This window comes from Meles meles, chromosome 8 (assembly GCF_922984935.1).
Source record: "Meles meles chromosome 8, mMelMel3.1 paternal haplotype, whole genome shotgun sequence".
Lineage (NCBI taxonomy): Eukaryota > Metazoa > Chordata > Mammalia > Carnivora > Mustelidae > Meles > Meles meles.
Window position 1 is genome coordinate 46,127,410 of NC_060073.1, and position 20,563 is coordinate 46,147,972.

At 37.4% G+C, this 20,563-nt stretch overlaps 1 protein-coding gene across 9 annotated transcripts in view; it reads left to right on the plus strand.

Annotated features, from left to right (window-relative positions):
* SOX6 (SRY-box transcription factor 6) overlaps window positions 1-20,563 on the plus strand; it is a 645,777-nt gene that overhangs the window by 612,261 nt on the left and 12,953 nt on the right. For all 9 annotated transcript variants that reach the window (XM_046016041.1, XM_046016039.1, XM_046016042.1 and 6 more), the window contains 2 exons: window positions 12,226-12,459; window positions 15,029-15,245. In XM_046016041.1, coding sequence (XP_045871997.1) covers window positions 12,226-12,459; window positions 15,029-15,245 — 451 coding nt within the window. The remainder of the gene's footprint in view (window positions 1-12,225; window positions 12,460-15,028; window positions 15,246-20,563) is intronic.

Consider the following 20,563-nt stretch of genomic DNA (forward strand, 5'->3'; position numbering starts at 1 on the left):
AACATGAATTATTTAGCCTCCCAGCTTTTTACCAGCCTCTGTATTCTCCAAGGGAATCTACTTGAATCCGAGCCTGGTTCTCCTGAAACCTTAGGAAGCCAGAACCTATTATTGTCTTACTTCATCCACAGTGGTCTCTGGTTCAAACTTAAGTGATGTCTTTTTGCCTGGGTTCAACAGCTTGTAAGATTTCCTCCTGTGCATACAAATAGCAAATAGATAATAAGTAGAGTATTTGATGTTCTCTGCTACTTTCAGGTCATTAAAATAAAGAACCACAGAAGTTATCCCAGTCGCCCTTGGATCCTATAGTTGAAACAAGATAAGGTCTCTGTTTAGCTATCTGTGTAAAGCAAATATAACTTGAGAATTAAAAAAAAAAAAAAAAAGTAAACATGGGCACCAAAACTGAAAGCAAAAGAATCTTGAAACTACAGACTGGTATATCACTGGTTAGAATTTCCTTCATTTTGCAAAGCCACGAGCCACATGCATCAGCTCACCACAAAGTCATTAAGCCTTTTTAAGCTCAGATGAAAAACATTAACAAATACCACAAAAGGCTTTAGTATAGCCCCTTTGTTCATTCACATATGGCACTTTATAACTCCTGAGCCACTCTGGTCGTGTGTTTGTTTAAGCTGCCTCCATCAGGCTGGGCCTGAAAGAACAAAAGACATCTTGAGCAATCCTGAGCAGGAAATGGGCTAATCTAAACATGGTTTGTGACACTTTAAGTAGAATAGAAAGGGGAGGGATTGATTAGTCATTAATGTCCAATTGGCTCCATATGGATGTTGCAATAATAAAGCCTTTTTTCAGAGCAGTAGCAGAGTTATTGAATTAGAGGTTTATGTTTCCTCAGAGCTGACCTTAGGGAATTCCCTTTTGGTTCTTCTTGTTGATCTTTTAAAGAGAATGGAGTTTCCAATAGGAAAAAAGAACAGAAGCCTTACCCACGATAACACTTGCTCATAATCCTGCAGCTCGGGAATGCATTAATTTAGCATCATTTTAATTCCTGCTATAACTTCAGTCCTTCATGCTTTCTTTGCATGCTCTGGCCTCTTTGGTGGGGCCGTATTTCAGAGATCAATTAGACAATGGCATGAACTTCATAACTGGTAATGGGCTCCCCTAATGTTTGCTTAGCTGTGGCAGAGAAATGGCATCCTTATGGGGGGTGGGTAATGTTCCAGCCCAGGAATGGTGGGCTTTAAAATTCAGGTATTTCAGATCACCAGACTGTGATTGGGGTAGTTTTGGTGTAAGGGGAAATGAACTATACTGCAAGTCGGAAGACCCAAGTTCTAGATCCGGCTCTGCCCCTTATGAGCAGCATACCGGCATCTGGTTATTCCAGGGGAAACTAACGCAACCTCGTTGAGCCTTGATTTTCTCCTCTATAAAGTGGGGCAAATATATCTACCCCCTTACTGATTTCAAAGGATTGTAAAGAGGATTCAGATAATGCATTGACTGAAAGCACTTTGTAAATATTATTGCATGTAAAATTACTTAGCACGCATGGGAAGCCTGTCCTGGAAACTGACCTCCAGCCTAGTCTGTGATACACCTGTTTCCAAAATACTCAATGGAAGTTTTTCTTTATGTGTATACAATATCTATCTATATATCTATCTATCTTAGTTTATTCAGTGAATTTCTTGCTATAAAGTTCCATAGCTGAAGTAAGGAAGGTATTTGTTTTTAATAGGATCAAAGAAAGTAATTCTTTGCTAACTTATCTAGCTAATCTTGTATAAAAGACCTAGAGAGCAAAACCATAGTCATCCCTTCTTAGAAGATGAACTCATCACTTCTCTAATGATTAAGATTCTTGCTCAGCCATGGGATGTATTTTCTGGCCATGTAAACCACTAGGATAGTCCAATTGTTTTGTGTTTTATTTTGTTCTGTTTTTTAAAGAAGAAATCAAATTTGAATTTTAAGCAGCCTTATAAGTTCACTTTCTGGCAGTAAGTGGTAATGAGAAGTTTGCAGAACTTCCATAATCATAGAGACACAGCTGGCAGCCATTCCTACAGGACAGTGAATTAGGCTTCTACAATAGTAAGATAGACTTGGTGGGATAAACATGGTGACATTAATACCTTCCATCTTTCCTAATTTTTCAAGCCCCCTTCTAAAATTCCTTTATCTTCTATATTTTTGTTTCTGATGCACTCATTATCATTATTTCTACTAACCCAAATAAGGGACTATTAACCGTATCATGTAACTCTTTCCAGAATCCCACAGGAGAAAATCAACTATTCTATTGATAGACTAAAGTAGCCTAAAATACTATGATTGCCAAACAATCCAATGGTATATATTTATGTCTCTTTTTATTAAGAAGCTTTTTTGCCCTTCTTAATATGTATTTTTTAATTTTCATTTTATTTATTTATTTATTTTGTAAATGAGACCAACTTTTTGTGTTCATGATGGCCTGAATATGCCATACACTCAGGTCCACAGAGAAAAAAACCTTTCAAGAAAAGATCCCTTTTGTTTGGGTTTCTATTTTATTTTGGTTCTTTTGTTTTTGCTTTTTTTGTTTGTTTGTTTCGACTAAGAGTTAAAACAATTTTACTTTGAACAGTATCCCATTGTATTGCTATACCACAATTTGTCCATTCTCCAGTTATTTTCAGTTTTGGTTATGATGAGTAAAACTGCTATGATATTCTTACATAAATCTATTTCTGGACAAAGTTTTTATTTGTTTTGGGTAAGTACCTAAGAGTGGAAATGCTGAGTCGTTGGTAAGTATATATTTTACTTTTTAAGAAACTGCCAAACTGTTTCCCAAAATGGTTACACCATTTTACACTTTCACCACCAATACATTAGAGTTCCAGTTGCTCCATATTCTTGCCAATGTGTACTGTTATAAGCCATTCTAGTGGGTAGGAAGTGGTATCTATTGTGGTTTTAATTTCTACTTTCCTGATGACTAATGATATGTAATACCTTTTCATGTGCTCATTGACCATAACCATATATATGTATATATTACATTCTTAATAGCATCAGAAAATAAAACACTTGGGAATAAATTGAACCAAAATACTATGTAAGACCTCTGCACTAAAAACAATACATTTGTAAGTTAAATTAAAGAAGACCTAAATAAATAGAGGAATACACCAGGTTCATCCTCTATTTTGTGAGGTGTTCATGTCTTTTGCCCATTTTTAAATTAGATTGTTTTTCTGTAGAAGTTCTTCATATGTACTTGATACAGCTTCTTGTCAGATATGTGTATTATGAATATTTCTTCTCAGTCTGTGCTTTGACATTTCATTTTCTTTAACAACAACTTTTGAGGAGCAGTCTTAATTTGATAAAGTTCAACTTACCGTTTTTCTTGTATAGTTAGTACTTTACAGGCTATCTCTAAGAATCTTTGCTTACTCCAAGGTCACTAAAATGTTCCTTATGTATTCATTGAGTTTTTGCTTCTGGTTTTGTTATGATTCATCTCAAATTAATTGTGGGGGTAGTATGTGATAAGAGGTCAAGGTTTATTTTTTTCTACATATTTATTCCCTTGTTTTAGCATTATTTGTTGAAAAGACTACCACTTCCCATTTCAACAGCTAAAGGCTTTATTGAAAATTGGCCAAAAATGTGAGGTTTTAATTCTGGACTCTCAAATTCTGTTCTAGTGGTGTATTTGTCTATGCTTATACCAATACAATGCTGTCTTTTTTACTCTAGTTTTTAAAAATGTCACATTTTTACTCTAAGTCTTGAAATCAAGTACTTTGAATACTCCAACTTTTTCTAGTTTGTTTTGGCTGTTCTTACTGCTTTATTTTTATATAAATTTTAAAATCAACATGCTAATTTATTGAAAATTATCTTTTAGAGACTTTTTGATTGGGATTGGGTTTATATATAAGTGGATTTGGAAAGAATTAACATCTTAACAATATGGACTCTTCTGGCCTATGAACATGGTGTATTCCTCTATTTATTTAGGTCTTCTTTAAGTTAACTGACAAGTGTATTGTTAGTGCAGAGGTCTTGCACAGTTCTGGGGGTCAATTTATTCCCAAGTATTTTGTTTTCTGATGCTATTATGAATGTAAACTTAAAAAAAAAATATTTTCTAGTTATTTGCTGCTAGTATACAAGAATACAGTTGATTTCTGTATTTTTGTATTATATATTGCAATATTGCTAAACTCACTAGTTTTAGTAATTATTTTGCAGATTCCTTTGGATTTTCTTTGTAAACAGTTATCTGTGAATACAAATGACATTACTTATTCTTTTCCAATCTGTATGCTTTTTAGTTCCCTACCTGCAGAGGAGTGTTGATAAGCAATGGTGAGAGTAGATATCCCCTGCCTTCTCCATTCTTAGGAGAAAGCATTCAGTAGTTCACTAATAAGTATGATGTCCAACAGGTGTTTCTTAAATGCCCTTAACCAGACTGAGGAAGTTCTCTTCTATTACTAGTTTCCTAAGAGTTTTTAACTTGAGTGGGTATTGAATTTTGTTAAAACCATTTTCTGAATCTATTGTGATGATCATGTTTTTCCCCTCTGTTTTGTTATATAGTGAATTACATTGCCTGATTTCAGATGTTATATTACTTACATTCCTGAGATAAATCCTACTTAGTCATGATTTATTATCTATTTTACATATTGCTAGCTTTACTTTGCTAATATTTTATTAAGAATTTTTGCATTTATGTTCAAATCTTTGTCAGGGTATAAAGTCACTTCATAAAATAAATTTGGGGAATGTTCCTTCTATGTCTACTTTCTTAATTTATATAGAATTATTTTACTTTTTACTTAAATGTTGGAAAGAATTACCAGTGAAACCACTGGGACTGGAGGTTTCTTCATGAGAGGGTTGTTGGCTATAAATATAGTTTCTTTATTAGCTATAAGAGTATTTAGGTTTTCTATTTATTCTTGAGTGAATTTTAGTAGTTTGTGTCTTGTTCATTTTTTTAAGTTGTCAAGTCTATTGGAATTAAGTTATTCATAATAATCCTTTATTATCCTTTTAATGCAAGTAGTATCTATAGTAAAATCCCCTCTCTCAATCCAAATATTGGTATTTTTGTTTTCTCTCTGTTGATCAGTCTTACTAGGGGTTTATCAATTTTATTCAGCTTTAAATTACTAACCCTTGGCTTTATAAATTGTCTTTAATGTGTCTGGTTTGCATTTCATTGATTTCAACTCTTTATCCATTCAGAAAATCACCGATTTTGGTTGGATTAGTTAATGTATTCATATTTAATATGATTATTGATTTTGATGGGCTTAAGTCTTATAATTTGCTATTTGTTTTCTGTTTGTTCCCTCAGTTTTTGGCCTTCTGTCTTTCCTTTCTTTCCTTTGAGTTAATTGAATCCTATTAGTATTAAGGTTTTATTTCTTTAGAGCAGTGCAAGGTTCACAGTAAAATTGAGGGGAAGGTACAAGGATTTCCCTTTCCCCAGATATGCATAGTCTTTCCTATTATCAATATACCCCACGAGAGTGGTACTTTCAATGGGTAGACCTATTCTGACATATCATAATGACCCAAAATCTGTAGTTTATCTTAGTGTTTGCTCTGGGTATTGTACATTCTATGGTTTTGTACAAATGTAAAGTAACATATATCCATCATTATGCTATCATGCAGAGTATTTTTACTGCCCTAAAAATCCTCTGCGTCCTGTCTTGTCATCCCTTCTTCTCCGACACATGGCAACCACTGATCTTTTTACTGTCCTCTTTTGAATCCTCTCTTAGTCTTCCATGTGAATTACTTTATTGGTATTTTAGCTATACCTCTTTGTATTTTGTTTAGTTGTTGTTTCTAGTGATTTACTATAAATCCTTAATTGAGTCTTTTTTTTAGTCTTCTTATAGTTCAAATTATGCCACATTTCACAAAATAAAGCAACCTTTATCAACTTAATTCCATTTACTACCCTTATCCTTTGTGCTAATGTGCCATTGTTCTCACATATTTTACCCCTTCATGTGTTATAAATCCCACACTAGTGTTATATTTTATATTAAGTAGTCACTTGTCTTTTAAAAACATTAAAAAATCAGCTGTTTATTGATGAAATACAAAGAAGAAAAAGTTGTTTTTTTAAAGTCACATATTTATCATTGTTGATGCGCTTCCTTTTTTCCTATATGTCTAAGTTTCTGTCAGATGTTCTTTCTCTTCATCTTGAATAATTTCCTTGAGTATCTCTTTTGGCATGGTCTGCACATAATGCATTTTTTCAGCTTTCATTTTTCTGAAAATGTATTTTTATATTTGTTTATAGAGCATATACTCACCAGGTAAATCTTTGAACTGACTCATTTAATTTCAGCATTCTAAAGATGTTCTATAGTCTTCTAGCCTTCATTGTTTCTTATGAATAATCAGCGATCATTTATATTATTGTTACCTTGTATGTAATATATCCTGTTTCTCTGGAACTTTCCTTTTGTCTTTGGTAGTCTGTAGTTTGGCTAGTGTCCAGGTATGGTTTTCTTTGAGTTTATTCTGCCTGCATTTATTTGAATGTCCTGAACCTGTAAGATGATCATTCTCACCAAGTTCCAGTAATTTTCAACCAGTGTTACTTCAAATATTTTTTAGTCATGATTCTCTCTTTTCTTTTTGGAACTTCAATTACACATATTTTAGGATACTTAATAGTATTTTACATATTTCTCAGTCTCTGTTTATGTTTTTAATTTTTTTTTAAATTTTCTTTGTTTTTGAGACTGGATAGTTTCTTTTGATGTATTTTCAAGTTCACTGGCCCTTTATCTGCACTCCAAACTTCTGAGAATTCCAATCAGTGTATTTTCATCTCAAATATACTTTTCAGTTCCAGAATTTCCATTTCTCTTTCTAATTTCATTTCTCTGATTTTCCCCAATATGTCTATGTATTCATTATGACAATCTTTTCTTTTAAGTTTTCAAACATGTTTATAATGGTTACTTTAAAGCTCTTGTTTGCTAATTACACTATGTGAGCCATAACAATTTCTCTTTCTATTGAGGTTTTATTTGTTTGTTCTGTTTTGTTTTGTTGTTGTTATCTCTAGGTCTTATTTTAGTGGTTGTTTGCACAACTTGTAGTTCTTTTTTTTTTCAAGATTTTATTTATTTATTTGACCAAAAGAGAGAGAACACAAGAGGCAGAGAGACAGGCAGAGAGAGAGGGGGAAACAGGCTCCCCGTTGAACAGAGAGTCCGATGTGGGGCTTCATCCCAGGACCCTGAGATCATGACCTGAGCTGAACGCAGACACTTAACTGACTGAGCCACCCACAAGTTGTAGTTCTTTACTATATATTGTACATTGTAGATTATAAATAATAGATTTATTATCAGTTCATTAGTAATCATTGAGACCAGTCAGAGAGAATTTCTCATTTAGTTTCCATGTTGATGTCTTCTTTGAATATATTTGTTCAAGTCACTAACCTGCTTAAAAACTTTAAAGACTTCTTGGCTTGGCATTCAAGGTACTTAGCAATCTGTTCCCTACTTACATTTCTAATTTCATCTCTTAGAACTCCTCTATTTTCTTCTATAAGCCCAAGCATAGCCAGCTTCTTTTTATACCCTAAAAATCCTATCAATCTTCTGTTATAACTCTGTACCTTTTTTCACACTAATTCTCCAGCCTAGAATACTTTAAAATTCATACCTGCCAGTAAATTTTTCTTCTTCCTTTAAGATGCTGCTCAAGTACCACTCCATCTCTGAAGTTTCCCTGATAGTCATGTCATCTCTGTTCATTCCAACAACATCAATAGCTTCTCTTCTCTGATTTCATAGTATTTTAAAATTACCTTTGTGGGCACTTACACTGTTTTGTAATTTTCTATTTATGAGTCCTTTTCCCTTACTAGACCAAATCCCTCTTAAAAAAAAAAAAAAAAAAGCACATGTGTTATCATTCTTTGTATACCCAATCACAAGTTTGGGTCTATCTGAAATGTGTCAGAAGTGTTTGCTGAATTAGTGCATAAATAAGTGATTACTAGGCACATTATAAAATTAGCCAAAGTTCTTCCTTAGGGAGAACTTTATATATATACACATACCAAACTCTTACTCATTCACTCACATAACTCTTGGAATTTACCCAGGAAGGGGGCCTCTCTAGGATTAGTTCAGGATCATTGCCATAGTCTATGATGGTTACACTGGCCTTCTTTCCAACCCACCTGGAAAAACTCAACTTTCTGTCTTCTCTTTAAATCATTTAAATCACAGATTTCTAAGGAAGTCTTTGCCTTGGCAATTTCTATTTTCTCCCCATGGACTATCTTTCTTTGTCTAACTGAAAGTTTGCCTTTACCCAGACTATGATATGGGAGACAAAGTATGAGTTAATCAAACCAAGCCCCCTGGCAAAGCTGAAGGGAGCAGGAATTCCTGGAGTGCAGGGAGCACTGCTTTGCCATGGTGCCTAGTGTGGCGGTGTTGACCTCCTGGCCTTCCAGTAACTGTCATTTAGGATTACTACCGCTTGTAACGAAAGACACTTAGGTCAGTCTGAAAGCAGTAGTTTTTAGGTACAAAGCTTTGGGTCTAGGCTTCTTCAAATTGCTTTCTGTGAGGAACTATATTGTGAATAATGAACTCACAGATGAGTCCTCTGCTCTTAAAAGTAAAAGAGGTTGCTTCATAGAATTGGGAGACATTCCCTAGGACAACTCTGGATTCTGACACAGAGCATTGGCTATTTTAGAATAATTTTTTTTTAACTTGGTGTTATTTTTAAAAATGAATGAAGCAGGATGAAGTCACACTAGAGATGTAGATTTTTAATTATAACAGAAGGTGGATTTTAGGCTTCAACTATTCAGACTAATAGCACACCTTTTGAAAATAATTCTGTGTTATTCTATAGAATTTTCCTATGTGTTTAAAAAGGCTTACATAATATGCAATCATTTTAAAACTTCTGAATTTATACACACCTATCCAGTCATACGTATTTCTACTGCTGCAACAATAATTCCTTAACCATTTTGTTTCATGAAGCGAAGTTTAGGGAAGCTAAGGAATACTTTCTAAATATTCTTTTGGTTTTGTGCCTTCAATATGTCCTTAAAATTCTGACTCTGATCAACTATCAGATCTGGTTTAGAAGTGGTTTCAAACCTTGACCTCCCTGGATAAGTCTCTCTTCAACTGTTGGTTTACTGATATAACAGTCCTAGTTTAGGTCAGGATGTCCCCATTCATTTTCCACTTGACTTTCTTTGGAAGAGAGGAGAGGAGGCAAAAAAAAAAAAATGCACTTGGAGTGTTTCTATTTTCCATTTCCTAATTCACATTTTTATACTTTGTATTGTGCTTTAATTTCTAAATTTATGGGAACATTTGTCGTGAGTCGTAGGTATCTTCTATGTAATGAATTCACTGTCAGTGTCGCATAGACCATATGTACTATGGGAGAAAGGGGCAAGGCCAATATAGGGTACTTGGTGGGGTGAGACCTGAGTCTGTCCATCCCTTGGCAAAGGGTAGAATTTAGTAGGATAGAAGAGAGTAGGAAGGATGTGTTAAGACTGAGGTATGAATGAGAGAGAGAGATAGAACCTATGTAAGACATGTCTGGGAGAATCAGGGTCTAAAATTAGGGTCTAAAAATCCACCATGATTTCTATTAGTCCATAGAAGAGTAAAACTTCGCATCACAATGAAATACGTCTTTTAAATGAATAAATAAATAGAAGCCGACTATTTGGTTTTGCTGGAGATGGAGAGAAAGCTAGGACAGTAAAAGCAGATCTCAAATGTTAATCACCTGTGGCATAGTAGTTAACTTAGAATAATATTGAAATGTTTTTGCCTCTGACATTCTCTACAAGCCTGTCTCCTTTTATGTGTATGCATGCAAGTATATAAATTGCTGAATCCATGTCAGTTGTAAAGTAATGGCACTGAGGGCATCATAAATTACCGTGGTGATCCTCAGGAGAAGACACTGTCGTATCTGAATGAGTGTTTCACTTCCAGAGTAATGTATGCCTTCATCTGGCCCAGCAGTCAGCATATTGCCCTGTGTTGATGGATATTGTCAGCTGGAAGCTACACTACATTTCACTGCACAATAAACATGGCTGTCAAACCCATATAAAGTGAAATCAATTTATCCTGTATGGTCAGTGCATTTTAAATGAAATTAATGTACTGTGGGTATGGTGGCAAAAAGGTAGCAGATTAGTTATGCATCTCGGGGTCTGAGACTTTTCATGTAAGGGATCATTCTGTCTGGTAGGCCTAAAAGAAGGGATGTTTAGAAAATATATTATTTTTGCATGGTCTTCAAATAGTGGCCCCTCTGCCCTCTTTCATGTTTAGAAAAGAATTGATAATATTAGCCGGTGGGGCCCTTTTATCCTGTCTTTTGTTTGCTATAAATGATGATCATATTTGTCAAATAATAGTGCACTTTAATGTTCTAATTTATTACTAGCTCTGACACAAACAAATTTCTACTTAATCAAGGTATCTAGAAATAGAGTAGAAGGGCCAGAGATTGATTGGGTCATGTTGTTCCTGTATAATCACTCCACTGAGCTGAAAGGCTTTACTTTTTCCAGAAAGTGGAAATGTTGGTTTTAATGTATATTTTGCTTCTAAACTTTTGGGAGTAGGCTTTCCTGTTTATGCAGCAGAAATCCTGGCTGAGGCCATCAGTCCAACCACTTTACGTTTAGCTATAGAAGTTTCTCAATCTATCGGGGGGGATATTTAGTAGATGCCACATTGTAAAGCATACTTCCGTGTGTCACGCTAGTAGGGTTCATGAAAATATGTCATTTATTCATTCATCTGTCCCATCATTCACTAATTTAACATAGTTTATAATTAAGACTCTATATGCCAAGTGCTTTACTAGAACATAGGGATACAGCAGTGAACGAGAGCCAATTCTTGCCGTATTCTCAAAAGGATTTCAATCTAGTATGTTACTAGCCGGAGTCACCTCTTTGGAAATGATAAAATGTCAGAGATTTAGGTATAGTTTCATAGGGGAACATTTAAGAACGACTCTTAAACAGCAGAAAAACATATCAGGACCCTTGAAATAAATGCCTTTTAGTCTACTAGTTTGCATAGAAGTTGAAAACCAATCTTTTACTTAATAAATATTTATTGAATATCTATTATGTGGGAAATCCTGGGGATACAAGAATGAGTACAACATAAACACCAACTTTAGGGGTTTCATATTCCTGGGGATGGAGTGGAAAGATCAGAGAGAGATAGTCCCATAAACAAGTAATTACTTTGGAGCATATAGCATAAAAGAAAGAGGAATGAATGTAGCCCGGGGAACATCATTGCAAATGCTGTTCCTATGGCCTGAATTACCCTTCCCATATGTCTTTACAGCCCTCCTCTATTCACGTGCTGATCTTTATTCATCCTCCACAATACAGCTTAGACATCACCTCTCCTAAGAGGCTTTAGCTGACTCTCTTGTCTGATGCCCTCTTGGCACCCTGTTCACTTCAATATCGTAGCACTGATCGTACACTCTGTGATAATTGCTTGGGGTCTGTAGCCCCTCTGTTCTGTGTGCTCCCTAAAAGCAGAGTCTGTTTTATTTGCCTTTGCATCCCTAAGCCCTGGCATAATGCCTAACTCAAAGTAATTGCTCAATTAATATTTTGTATTGAATTAATTCGTGAAACACACCACATTTGGAATAGGCCTTGAAGGATGAGTGGGACTTGTTGGGATTTCATGAAGAATGAGAAGGGGCTTCCAGGCACTGAGAGGAGCAAGGGACAAGGCGTAGTACTGCATGAAAGAATTCTATTTGAGGTAAAGAGATAGTCTGAAGTGCTGCAGTTTTTGGCAAATGAGGCTAAAATGATAGGTGGGAGCCTGCTTTTGAAGGGAGGAATCAAAGCAGGAAAGGTTACCATAAAATAATTCCAGCCATTGCCAAATCATCCCTCTGCAACTGACTGTAGTAAGAATGTACAAGGTGTATAAAAACATGCAGAATTAATTCTTCCCTGTGTGTCTTTGAGGCCTCTGTCAGAAGGGCCTGTAGAATCGTCATTTGAAACCATCTTCTCCCAAGAGGTCACTTAAAGAGAAGAGAAGGGCCCAGGGAAACTGGCCGAAGCAGGCACAAGTTGTGTTGGTTACTCATATAATAATGCTTTGCACCTGTCTTGTTCTTCCTGCCCTGACATTACAGGAAGCAAAGCAATGAATGGCTCTGCAGCTAAACTACAGCAGTATTATTGTTGGCCAACAGGAGGCGCCACTGTGGCTGAAGCACGAGTCTACAGGGATGCCCGCAGCAGGGCCAGCAGCGAGCCACACATCAAGCGACCAATGAATGCTTTCATGGTTTGGGCGAAGGATGAGAGGAGGAAAATCCTTCAGGCCTTCCCCGACATGCATAACTCCAACATTAGCAAAATCTTAGGTGAGTGCAGCCTCTGTTGCTGACCTTCTACGTGCCTTCCCCTGAGCCCCGAGAGTGGTAAACAGGGGTATCCCCTGAGCCCTGAGGGAGACTGTGGTTTGCAGATGTTGGATGTAGCTCAGCGGGCTGCCTCGGGAGTCTTGGTCATGACCTCTGTGTCCCCCATCCCGCAGTCTGGCATTTAGGTTTAAGGGTTACACGTCCCCAGGTGCTGGGGAAGGACTGACTAAAAACTTACTGTAGAGACAAAATTATTTACAGTCTGTTATATACTGTGAATTTGGCAACTCAGAGAGGTCACCGCTAAACAGGAACTGTGGAGACAAGCTTGATCTCCTTCTCTTATTCGGCCTTCTTCAATCCCTGAATTGCTATGAAACCTCAGAAAGGTGCACAGATCCTACAGTTTTCAGTGTTCTTGGGTTCTCACCAGGAACTGGGGTGAGCCCCCAAATCGTGTGCAACTCCTGCAGTGTTGAATAGGGCCTCGAATAACTTTAAAACTCGTAGAATGAAACTGCATTTACTTTAATAAGATATGACTAGTTCAGATTTTAGAGCAGAGACTTGAACACACAGACCACAGGGCAGAGGCCCATTTTGTGGTCAGTTGCCAGAGTGATTCTCCTGCTTCTCGGGATTAAACCAAAGACTCATTCTCTGAGCGTAAAGTTTGCCTGGTGCAGATGATACAGTTTGGAATTCTTGTGTTCAACATATTGAACATATTTTATTCAACATGTAGCATTACCGTCAACATGTTTCCTCTTTAAAAAGAAAAAACACAGAAGGCACTGTTCTATTTAAGCTGTCACGATGTGACAAAATCTCAAAAGAAGCCATTTAAAAAGCTGAAAAACATTAGAGACTTAAACTGTGGTTTTCGTTTTTTAAATGTTTTGTTCAAAAGCAATAAATATTTAACCTTAGTAAATATCGGTGATCTGGACATACACAAATACACATGTTTTGTCACTGTATAAATAATTTAACTTGATTCTGAGACATGGGGAAGCAGTAACCTCTAAGAAAATTTAAAACATACATAAGATCAAATGGTGGTGAAATGTTAAAAAAAATAAGTTGTTCCCTTTTGATTTTTGAATTTCAAGATGGATACTAAATGTCATTCCAATTAAACGGGGTGTTATTTTTAGAGATTCTGAGATATGCTCTGGGATAGTGTTATTCCTTTTCAACTTAAGTACCTTTCAAACCAAAAGCTCCTCGTGGATATATTAAATTTTTATTCTAGTTAATAGACATTTAAAAGAAAATCAGTGTTCCTCTGTCCTTGAAGTTTGATACTTAACTTTGAAATTTTCTCTTTTTTCCCCCTTTTTTGGGCCATTTTAATAGCAGCATGAGTAGACTCTCAGATGGGCACAGAACCTCTCTATTTCCATTTTGGCAGCTGTGGGGAATCTATATTATTGGTGTGCGTCTGTGAAAAATCTTATTAAGAATATAGTAAGTGTATTCATGAAAATATACACTTTAAAGCACAAGTATTTCAAGAGCACCGAGAATCCGCTGTTAAACGGAGCTTTAAGCTACCAGGAGTCAGCAGAACCCAGAGAAGCCGATCTGCATAGACTGTCTACACAACTTTTGCACAACAATCAGAAAAGAACAGGGATGGATGTGCTATTAAAGCAGACCAGGATATTGCTGGCTACAGAGAATATTTGCACAACTTTCCATTTGTTTATGTATGAAAAATCTCCACTGAAGAATAGCTAACATCCAGTCAGCACAGCTGTTACCGCTTTATTCACCAGCGAGACACAAAAATGCAATTTGATACATGTAAAAAAACACATCCCTTCTTCGTCAAGTGTTTAGATAATTCTTTATAAACAATATTAGAGAAGTGAATACTTTTCCTTCTTCCTCTATAAACCACATTAAAAATTTTTGTGCTGTCACTGGTACAGGTTTAAATGAACGTTTATAGTACTTGAAAATGGTGTATATAATTCCAACTGTAGCTTCCGGCTTGAAAGCTAGAACTTCTTAGGTAGGGTTTAGGCTTTTTAATTACCCCGGGGCCAGGGAAGACGGTGTGCACAGGGGGCTTTTATATACGGAAGGAAAGCCGCATCTACTGACATCACAGAGTAGCCTCCCTGAAGCTGCTTGGACAAGGGTGGGAGATGTTTGAATCTCTGGAACCAGGAGAGTTTTTTCTGAGAATCCCATCAGCCTTGAGAGTCCCTGTTGGAAGTGTAGGTTTTTCACCCCTTGAGAGAGAGAGAGAGAGAGAGAGTGGGGGAAGGACCTTGGCATGGGAGGTGATCTTTAAGCAGCAGAGATGTGTTTTAAAATGATACATCTTTTGTAGCACCAGCTTTAAGTTATGGACAGAAATAATGTAATAAATGTATCACATGCGAAATTATCCTTTGCTTTTTGCAGCTATGAAAGACTGCTTGGGAGGCTCCGTGGTGTGTGGTGGCAGGGGCTACACAGAGCGCCGGCGAGCGAGGCCGTGGGAAGGCGCATACGGTACTCGCCACCAACATGGGGCCCTGACCACTTGGGTACTGAAGGCTATTTTTATGTTTAGGGTCTCGCTGGAAATCCATGTCCAACCAAGAGAAGCAACCTTATTATGAAGAGCAGGCCCGGCTAAGCAAGATCCACTTAGAGAAGTACCCGAACTATAAATACAAACCTCGACCGAAACGCACCTGCATTGTTGATGGCAAAAAGCTCCGAATCGGGGAGTACAAGCAGCTGATGAGGTCTCGGAGGCAGGAGATGAGGCAGTTCTTTACCGTGGGGTGAGTGTTCCCGAATGTAGCCACCTAGGCTTTCCCTTCCCGGTAGGAAACCGCAGGCTGGCTACCTGCAGTGTGGTTGGGAAGATTAGGGAAGGGAGGAGGTCGAGACCTACCCAGGGGCTCGGCTGTGGTGATCTTTGCAGTGTTACACACACACACACACACACACACACACACACACACACACACACACGTCTCGCAGCCTGGCTCCTGCTCAACAGCTCAAAACAAACCTGGTCGCCCTCTCCTTGTCTCCCAGACTAATCTAAGATGTTCCATGCCCACACACAAAGTTGCTGGTAGTTTATTTAAGCAGACATGCAAGGAGAAAGAATAAAAACTAACTTAAGAAATCCCCAGAAGCTTTCCAGCTTCTCTGGGTGGTGCTTCTGATTCTAATCACAATAGTCTGCTTTTGTTGTGGGATCTACCACAAGATAATTGGCCTTGACATTGGTTAGAGGACCTCATTTTTGGCCTAAGATCCAGAACTCCTGTTGCAGTAAATTATTCTGCGGTGGAAGCAATAACAATGTGGATTTTCTTGCTTAAATCAGAAACTAGACATGTTTTTGATATCTTCAAGTCTGATTTCATGTCATTTTGTTTAAAAATTAGGTAATAGATTTCTGGTATAAATTTCGACTTGGCTGACTGGCTGTCTGCATTGAAAAGAGGCCCCTTGTAACCACAGCAGTTGGGATAAGTGGGGGTGCAGATGCCTGTCGGTTCCAGCAGGCCCAGGCCGAGAAGCCCAGGGGGTTGACAAACGGGAGGACCTTTCTGGAGGCCCTGGTGTGAGGCAGCTGCAATCCGATTGGGGAGATGCTTGGGATAGGCCTGAATAGAGAGGAGTGAGTGAAAAGGCAGCTGGATTTGCTGTTAACGGGGGGAGCACGGAGGGGCTATTATATGGTGGGGAATGGGACAGCTGCCCCTGCAGGTGAGGAAAACATGTACCTTAGAGCAAAAGTAAAGAGCTGTTTATTTTTAAGGACACTAAAAATAATAATAATAATAATAATAATATCACAGAATAAAAAGTTGGTTTCAGAAGCTTATGTTTGGAAGCATAAAATTAATTTGGAATAGTAAATAGAATAAGAAAAAGAAAGGCCAATGAAAGCAGTCTGGGTCATGAATCTGTGCCCTACCCTAGAGAGTTCTGTGGAGGAGTGTGGGCTCCAGAGCTTGACTGCTGAGGTTCAAGTACTGCGCCACCCACCTGGGCAAGTTACCGAGCTTCTCTGAGCCTCTCTTTCCTCGTGTACGAGATGAAATAAATAACAGTACCTGTCTCGTACAATGGTTGAGAGCATTCAGTGAGGCACTGCTTTTCGAAGTACTTTCAAAGCGCTTAGTACATTATCAATAAAGGTGAGTTTTTATCCTTATCCTTACTATTAAATATGGATTTGCTATCACAATAAAACTACATTTTAGGTTATACCAGATAGTCAATGGGTTTCTTTACACCGTGGCAGAATTATTTCGAGGTAAAAGGAGGCTTAAGTCACTTTGTTATTTGAGAATCCTACTCTATGAACAGAGGAAGCCGTGCCAAACTAGGTTTATCAAATTCTTCTGTATTATAAATGTTTGCATTTTTAAAAATAATGCTTTTAACACCAGAAGTACAATGCAGTATCAGGAGGCTACTTGCTGGCGATTTAGATGATTTATGAAAAATACCGATTCACAGTGCCCTTTGAGAAGCATAGTCACATGAAACAAAATACACATTTATTTTAACTGGGTGATGATGTCTTCTTTTAATGCTGTCTCTGAGACTGTATATAATCTCCTTTGAGCAGAGAATCATAGTTTAAGTTTGAGATCCTTTGTGATTCCCACTCTTTTTTCATGCCATGTCTCTGTGTACCTAACAATACACAATGGGTCTTTTTGCCATAGTCTGGAAGGCTATCAGAGGTACCATTTTAGTTCCCTGATACTTATTTGAAAATATGAGATGCAGTAATTCTATTTGACTTATTTCCACTTACCAGAGGGTATATGGATCAGAATACCCAACACATGACAACCCATGTCAAATTTTTTTAAAACATTAAAACAACTCAACAACATCTACCATTTATGGTCTACTGTATCCTGTACGCTAGAATTTTTAGATCTACAAGTCACATAATCCTCTAAATAAGATAAAGAAATCAAGGTCCTGTGGCTGCCAAAAAGTGAGGAAGAATCAAGGTTTAAATCCAGATCTCTGCCTCCATCATGCCTAACGACTGAGGAGTTGTCCTTACCACAGCTGCCTCAAAATATCCCTCATTGCCCCATTCTGGTCCACTTAAGAGTATGGCTGTGCTAACTTGGAAAAGAGCTCCCAGGACCTTTGGTTGTGGTGCGTGATGGCATTAAAGCAGCTTTGACATTTAGAGACGAAGGATCCTGTTCTTGGTAAGGGGGTCCTTCATGGAGGGGCCATTTTGGACTGTGGAGGAGGGTTACAGAGACATGGGCAATGACCAGAATATCTTGTTCTTTAATTTTCAATGCTGAGTATTTCCTTCTGCCCAGCTTTGGAATATTTGCAACCTAAAGCTAGGTATTATTTCTACTTAGGGATTCGTATTCCCTTTTAAGTAGTTGTATTTGATAGATTATTAACTCCCTGAGGTTCATCTTTGGAAATTCATCTTTATTAGATGTGAGGTTATTACAAGAGGGAAAAGAAACAAGAAATTCAAAGATTGCTATTGACTTCTTGAGGGAATGGGGGTGAGATCAATTTTTATAGCTGATTTTGAAAAGACATGCATAACTTTCGAGCCAATAAAATTACATATATTGCTCAGCATTGTTGTGCATTTTACTGACAATACAACTAAAAGTTCATTGAGCTAGATTTTTTTTCACCCAGCTATTATGAAATAAATTTACCAATAATATGAAATGGAGTAATGTTAGCTCTTACCTTAGACTTAACCCCTTTGATCGACAGGTTAAGTATTAGAACTTTTAATAATTTCAATGAATACTATTAATGTAGAAATGATATTCATTAGGGCACATGTAGCTACACCATTGTCTTTTCCTAAAGAATGCCGGCCCAAGGTACTTCCTCTTATTTGAAGTTTATTCAATAAGTTACCTGTGAACGCATAGAGGATTATGCAGGTACTATAAAATATCAAATCTTGGGCTACTTTTTGAATAATAATAACGGTAAATTATTGAATACTTACTTTATACTATATGCTGTGATGAGTGATTTATATAGATCTTTGCAAATACAACCAGTTTACAAGATAAGCAGTATCATCCTCACTATGGGGTTGAAAAACACAGGGTTCAGTGATGTTAAATAATTTGTCCAAGGCCACACAGTTAGTAAATTGCAGAGCTGAGGTTTAAACCAGGCGTACGTGAAGGCGAGCCATGTGACCTTTCCACCGGTACACACATCCCTCACTTAGAGCCTACAGACTCCTTAGAGGTTATATGGTGCAGTGCTTATGGACACCAATTCTGGAACCAGACTGTTCTGTCTCAAATACCAGATCTGCTTCTTCCTGGGTTCAGCAACTAATACACAGCAATCATTATTCCTCTGAAGTCTCCACTTGCCCTTGGGAAACTTACTTAAACTCTCTGCCCCTCAGTTTCCTCATAAATAGAATGGAGAGCTGACCATAATACCTACCACACGGGGCCCTTCTGAAGATTGAATAGCTTGATCTATCTAAAGTGCTAAAAACAACATCTGGCACATAAGAAGCCCTGAATCAGAGAAAATATTATTATTCTAGAAAAAGAATGTTATATGGCGTATACGTATCTCATATTATAAAAGAATTATATTCTAGTGCCTTATGCTAGAAGGGATTTGAACATTTGCCATTTTGATCTTAATCCGAAAGAGGTTGAATCAAACCTATGACATACTTATAAATATAATTGATTAGCATAGGCTAGCTGTACTATTTTCAGTATTATCCTCCTATAGAGAAAGCCAGATTAGGGTTTCTAACAGGCAATATAAAAAGATTGCTATTCTTTCCACTTCCTACTGCAGTATTAACTACAGAGATGTACGACGTGTAGGCTTATCTCCTAATGAAACGGACTTCATTGTCTTCATTTATAGAGGCTGTAAAAGTCTGAAAGAACAGCAAACAAGGGGGATTTGCCAAATTAATACTTAGGGGTTTTTTGCAATTGGTGAAGCTAGATGATATTCCAGGAACATTCCTGTGATTTGGAAGCCATGCAATAATGCTGAGCTCTATGGGGGTCGGCTTTACCCTTTGCTGGGGCTGGGAGGAGGGGTACTTAGCCATCTCTGCTCCTCTCCGCTGCATGTGTATACCTTTACAAACATCTACAACTTTTGTTTTGATGTGCGCGTTCATAATTTGTAAAGCCCAATACTTGCCAGCTATTCCTGTTTGTGAAATCTGCAGTGTTTGAATTTTGACTTTGCAATTGATCTGTAAAGGAAGGAAAAATGCTTTTTAGGAAAGTAATTTCCGATAGACAAAGCTTGAGCCTGCTGGCTGAATTTTCCATTTTGTTAATTGATTGGTCCGTCAATTGGTAAGGACTTATTTGAAACCAGTGAGGTGCCCAGCACTGTACTAAATTAATATAGGACATGAGGCATTAATTCTGTACACAATGAGCTTTCAGAGAGTGTTCTAGTCAGAGAACCCAGATGCATACATAAACATATTAGCAAATAACAGTTTGTTATACATACATATACACAGAGAGAAGAGAGACTACATTGCATAGTGCTGCACATAATCTATAGTGAAGTACTAATTCTGATTTTGTAGACGAGAGCAAGCAAAGCTCAGGGGAGGAGAGATTGCTATGCACTAGGGCTAACCATAGGTCATCCTTGAGGAAGGGGTCTTGAGATTTGGGTAGAGTCAGGCTGGTGGAAGGTGGAGGTCAAGATTCCTATTTTAGCAGGAAGAAGAGCTAGGAACACATGGAGGGAAATGCAGAAATGCTCAATAGTTTAAAAATGAGGCTAACCTAGAGGTTAGTCCTGGCAGTAAAGAAAAGTAAGAGAGGTAGGGCAGAGCAATATTCTGGAAACCCTTGAAAGCCAAGATTTGGCAACTATAATTAGCCATGCTCACTTGATTTTTTCAGTCTCTTATTATGCTGGTAACAACAATGGGAAAGCAAGGCCAGCATGATTGTTAGCTTATGATTTTGTATCCATAGAATCAGCGGTAACTTAGAAGTGGCCTCAGAAGTCATATACTTCAAGTAGCCAGCCGCTGTAGGAGCCTCTCTGAGTTCTGCTTGGACTACTCGAGGACTAGAGAGCATACCACTTC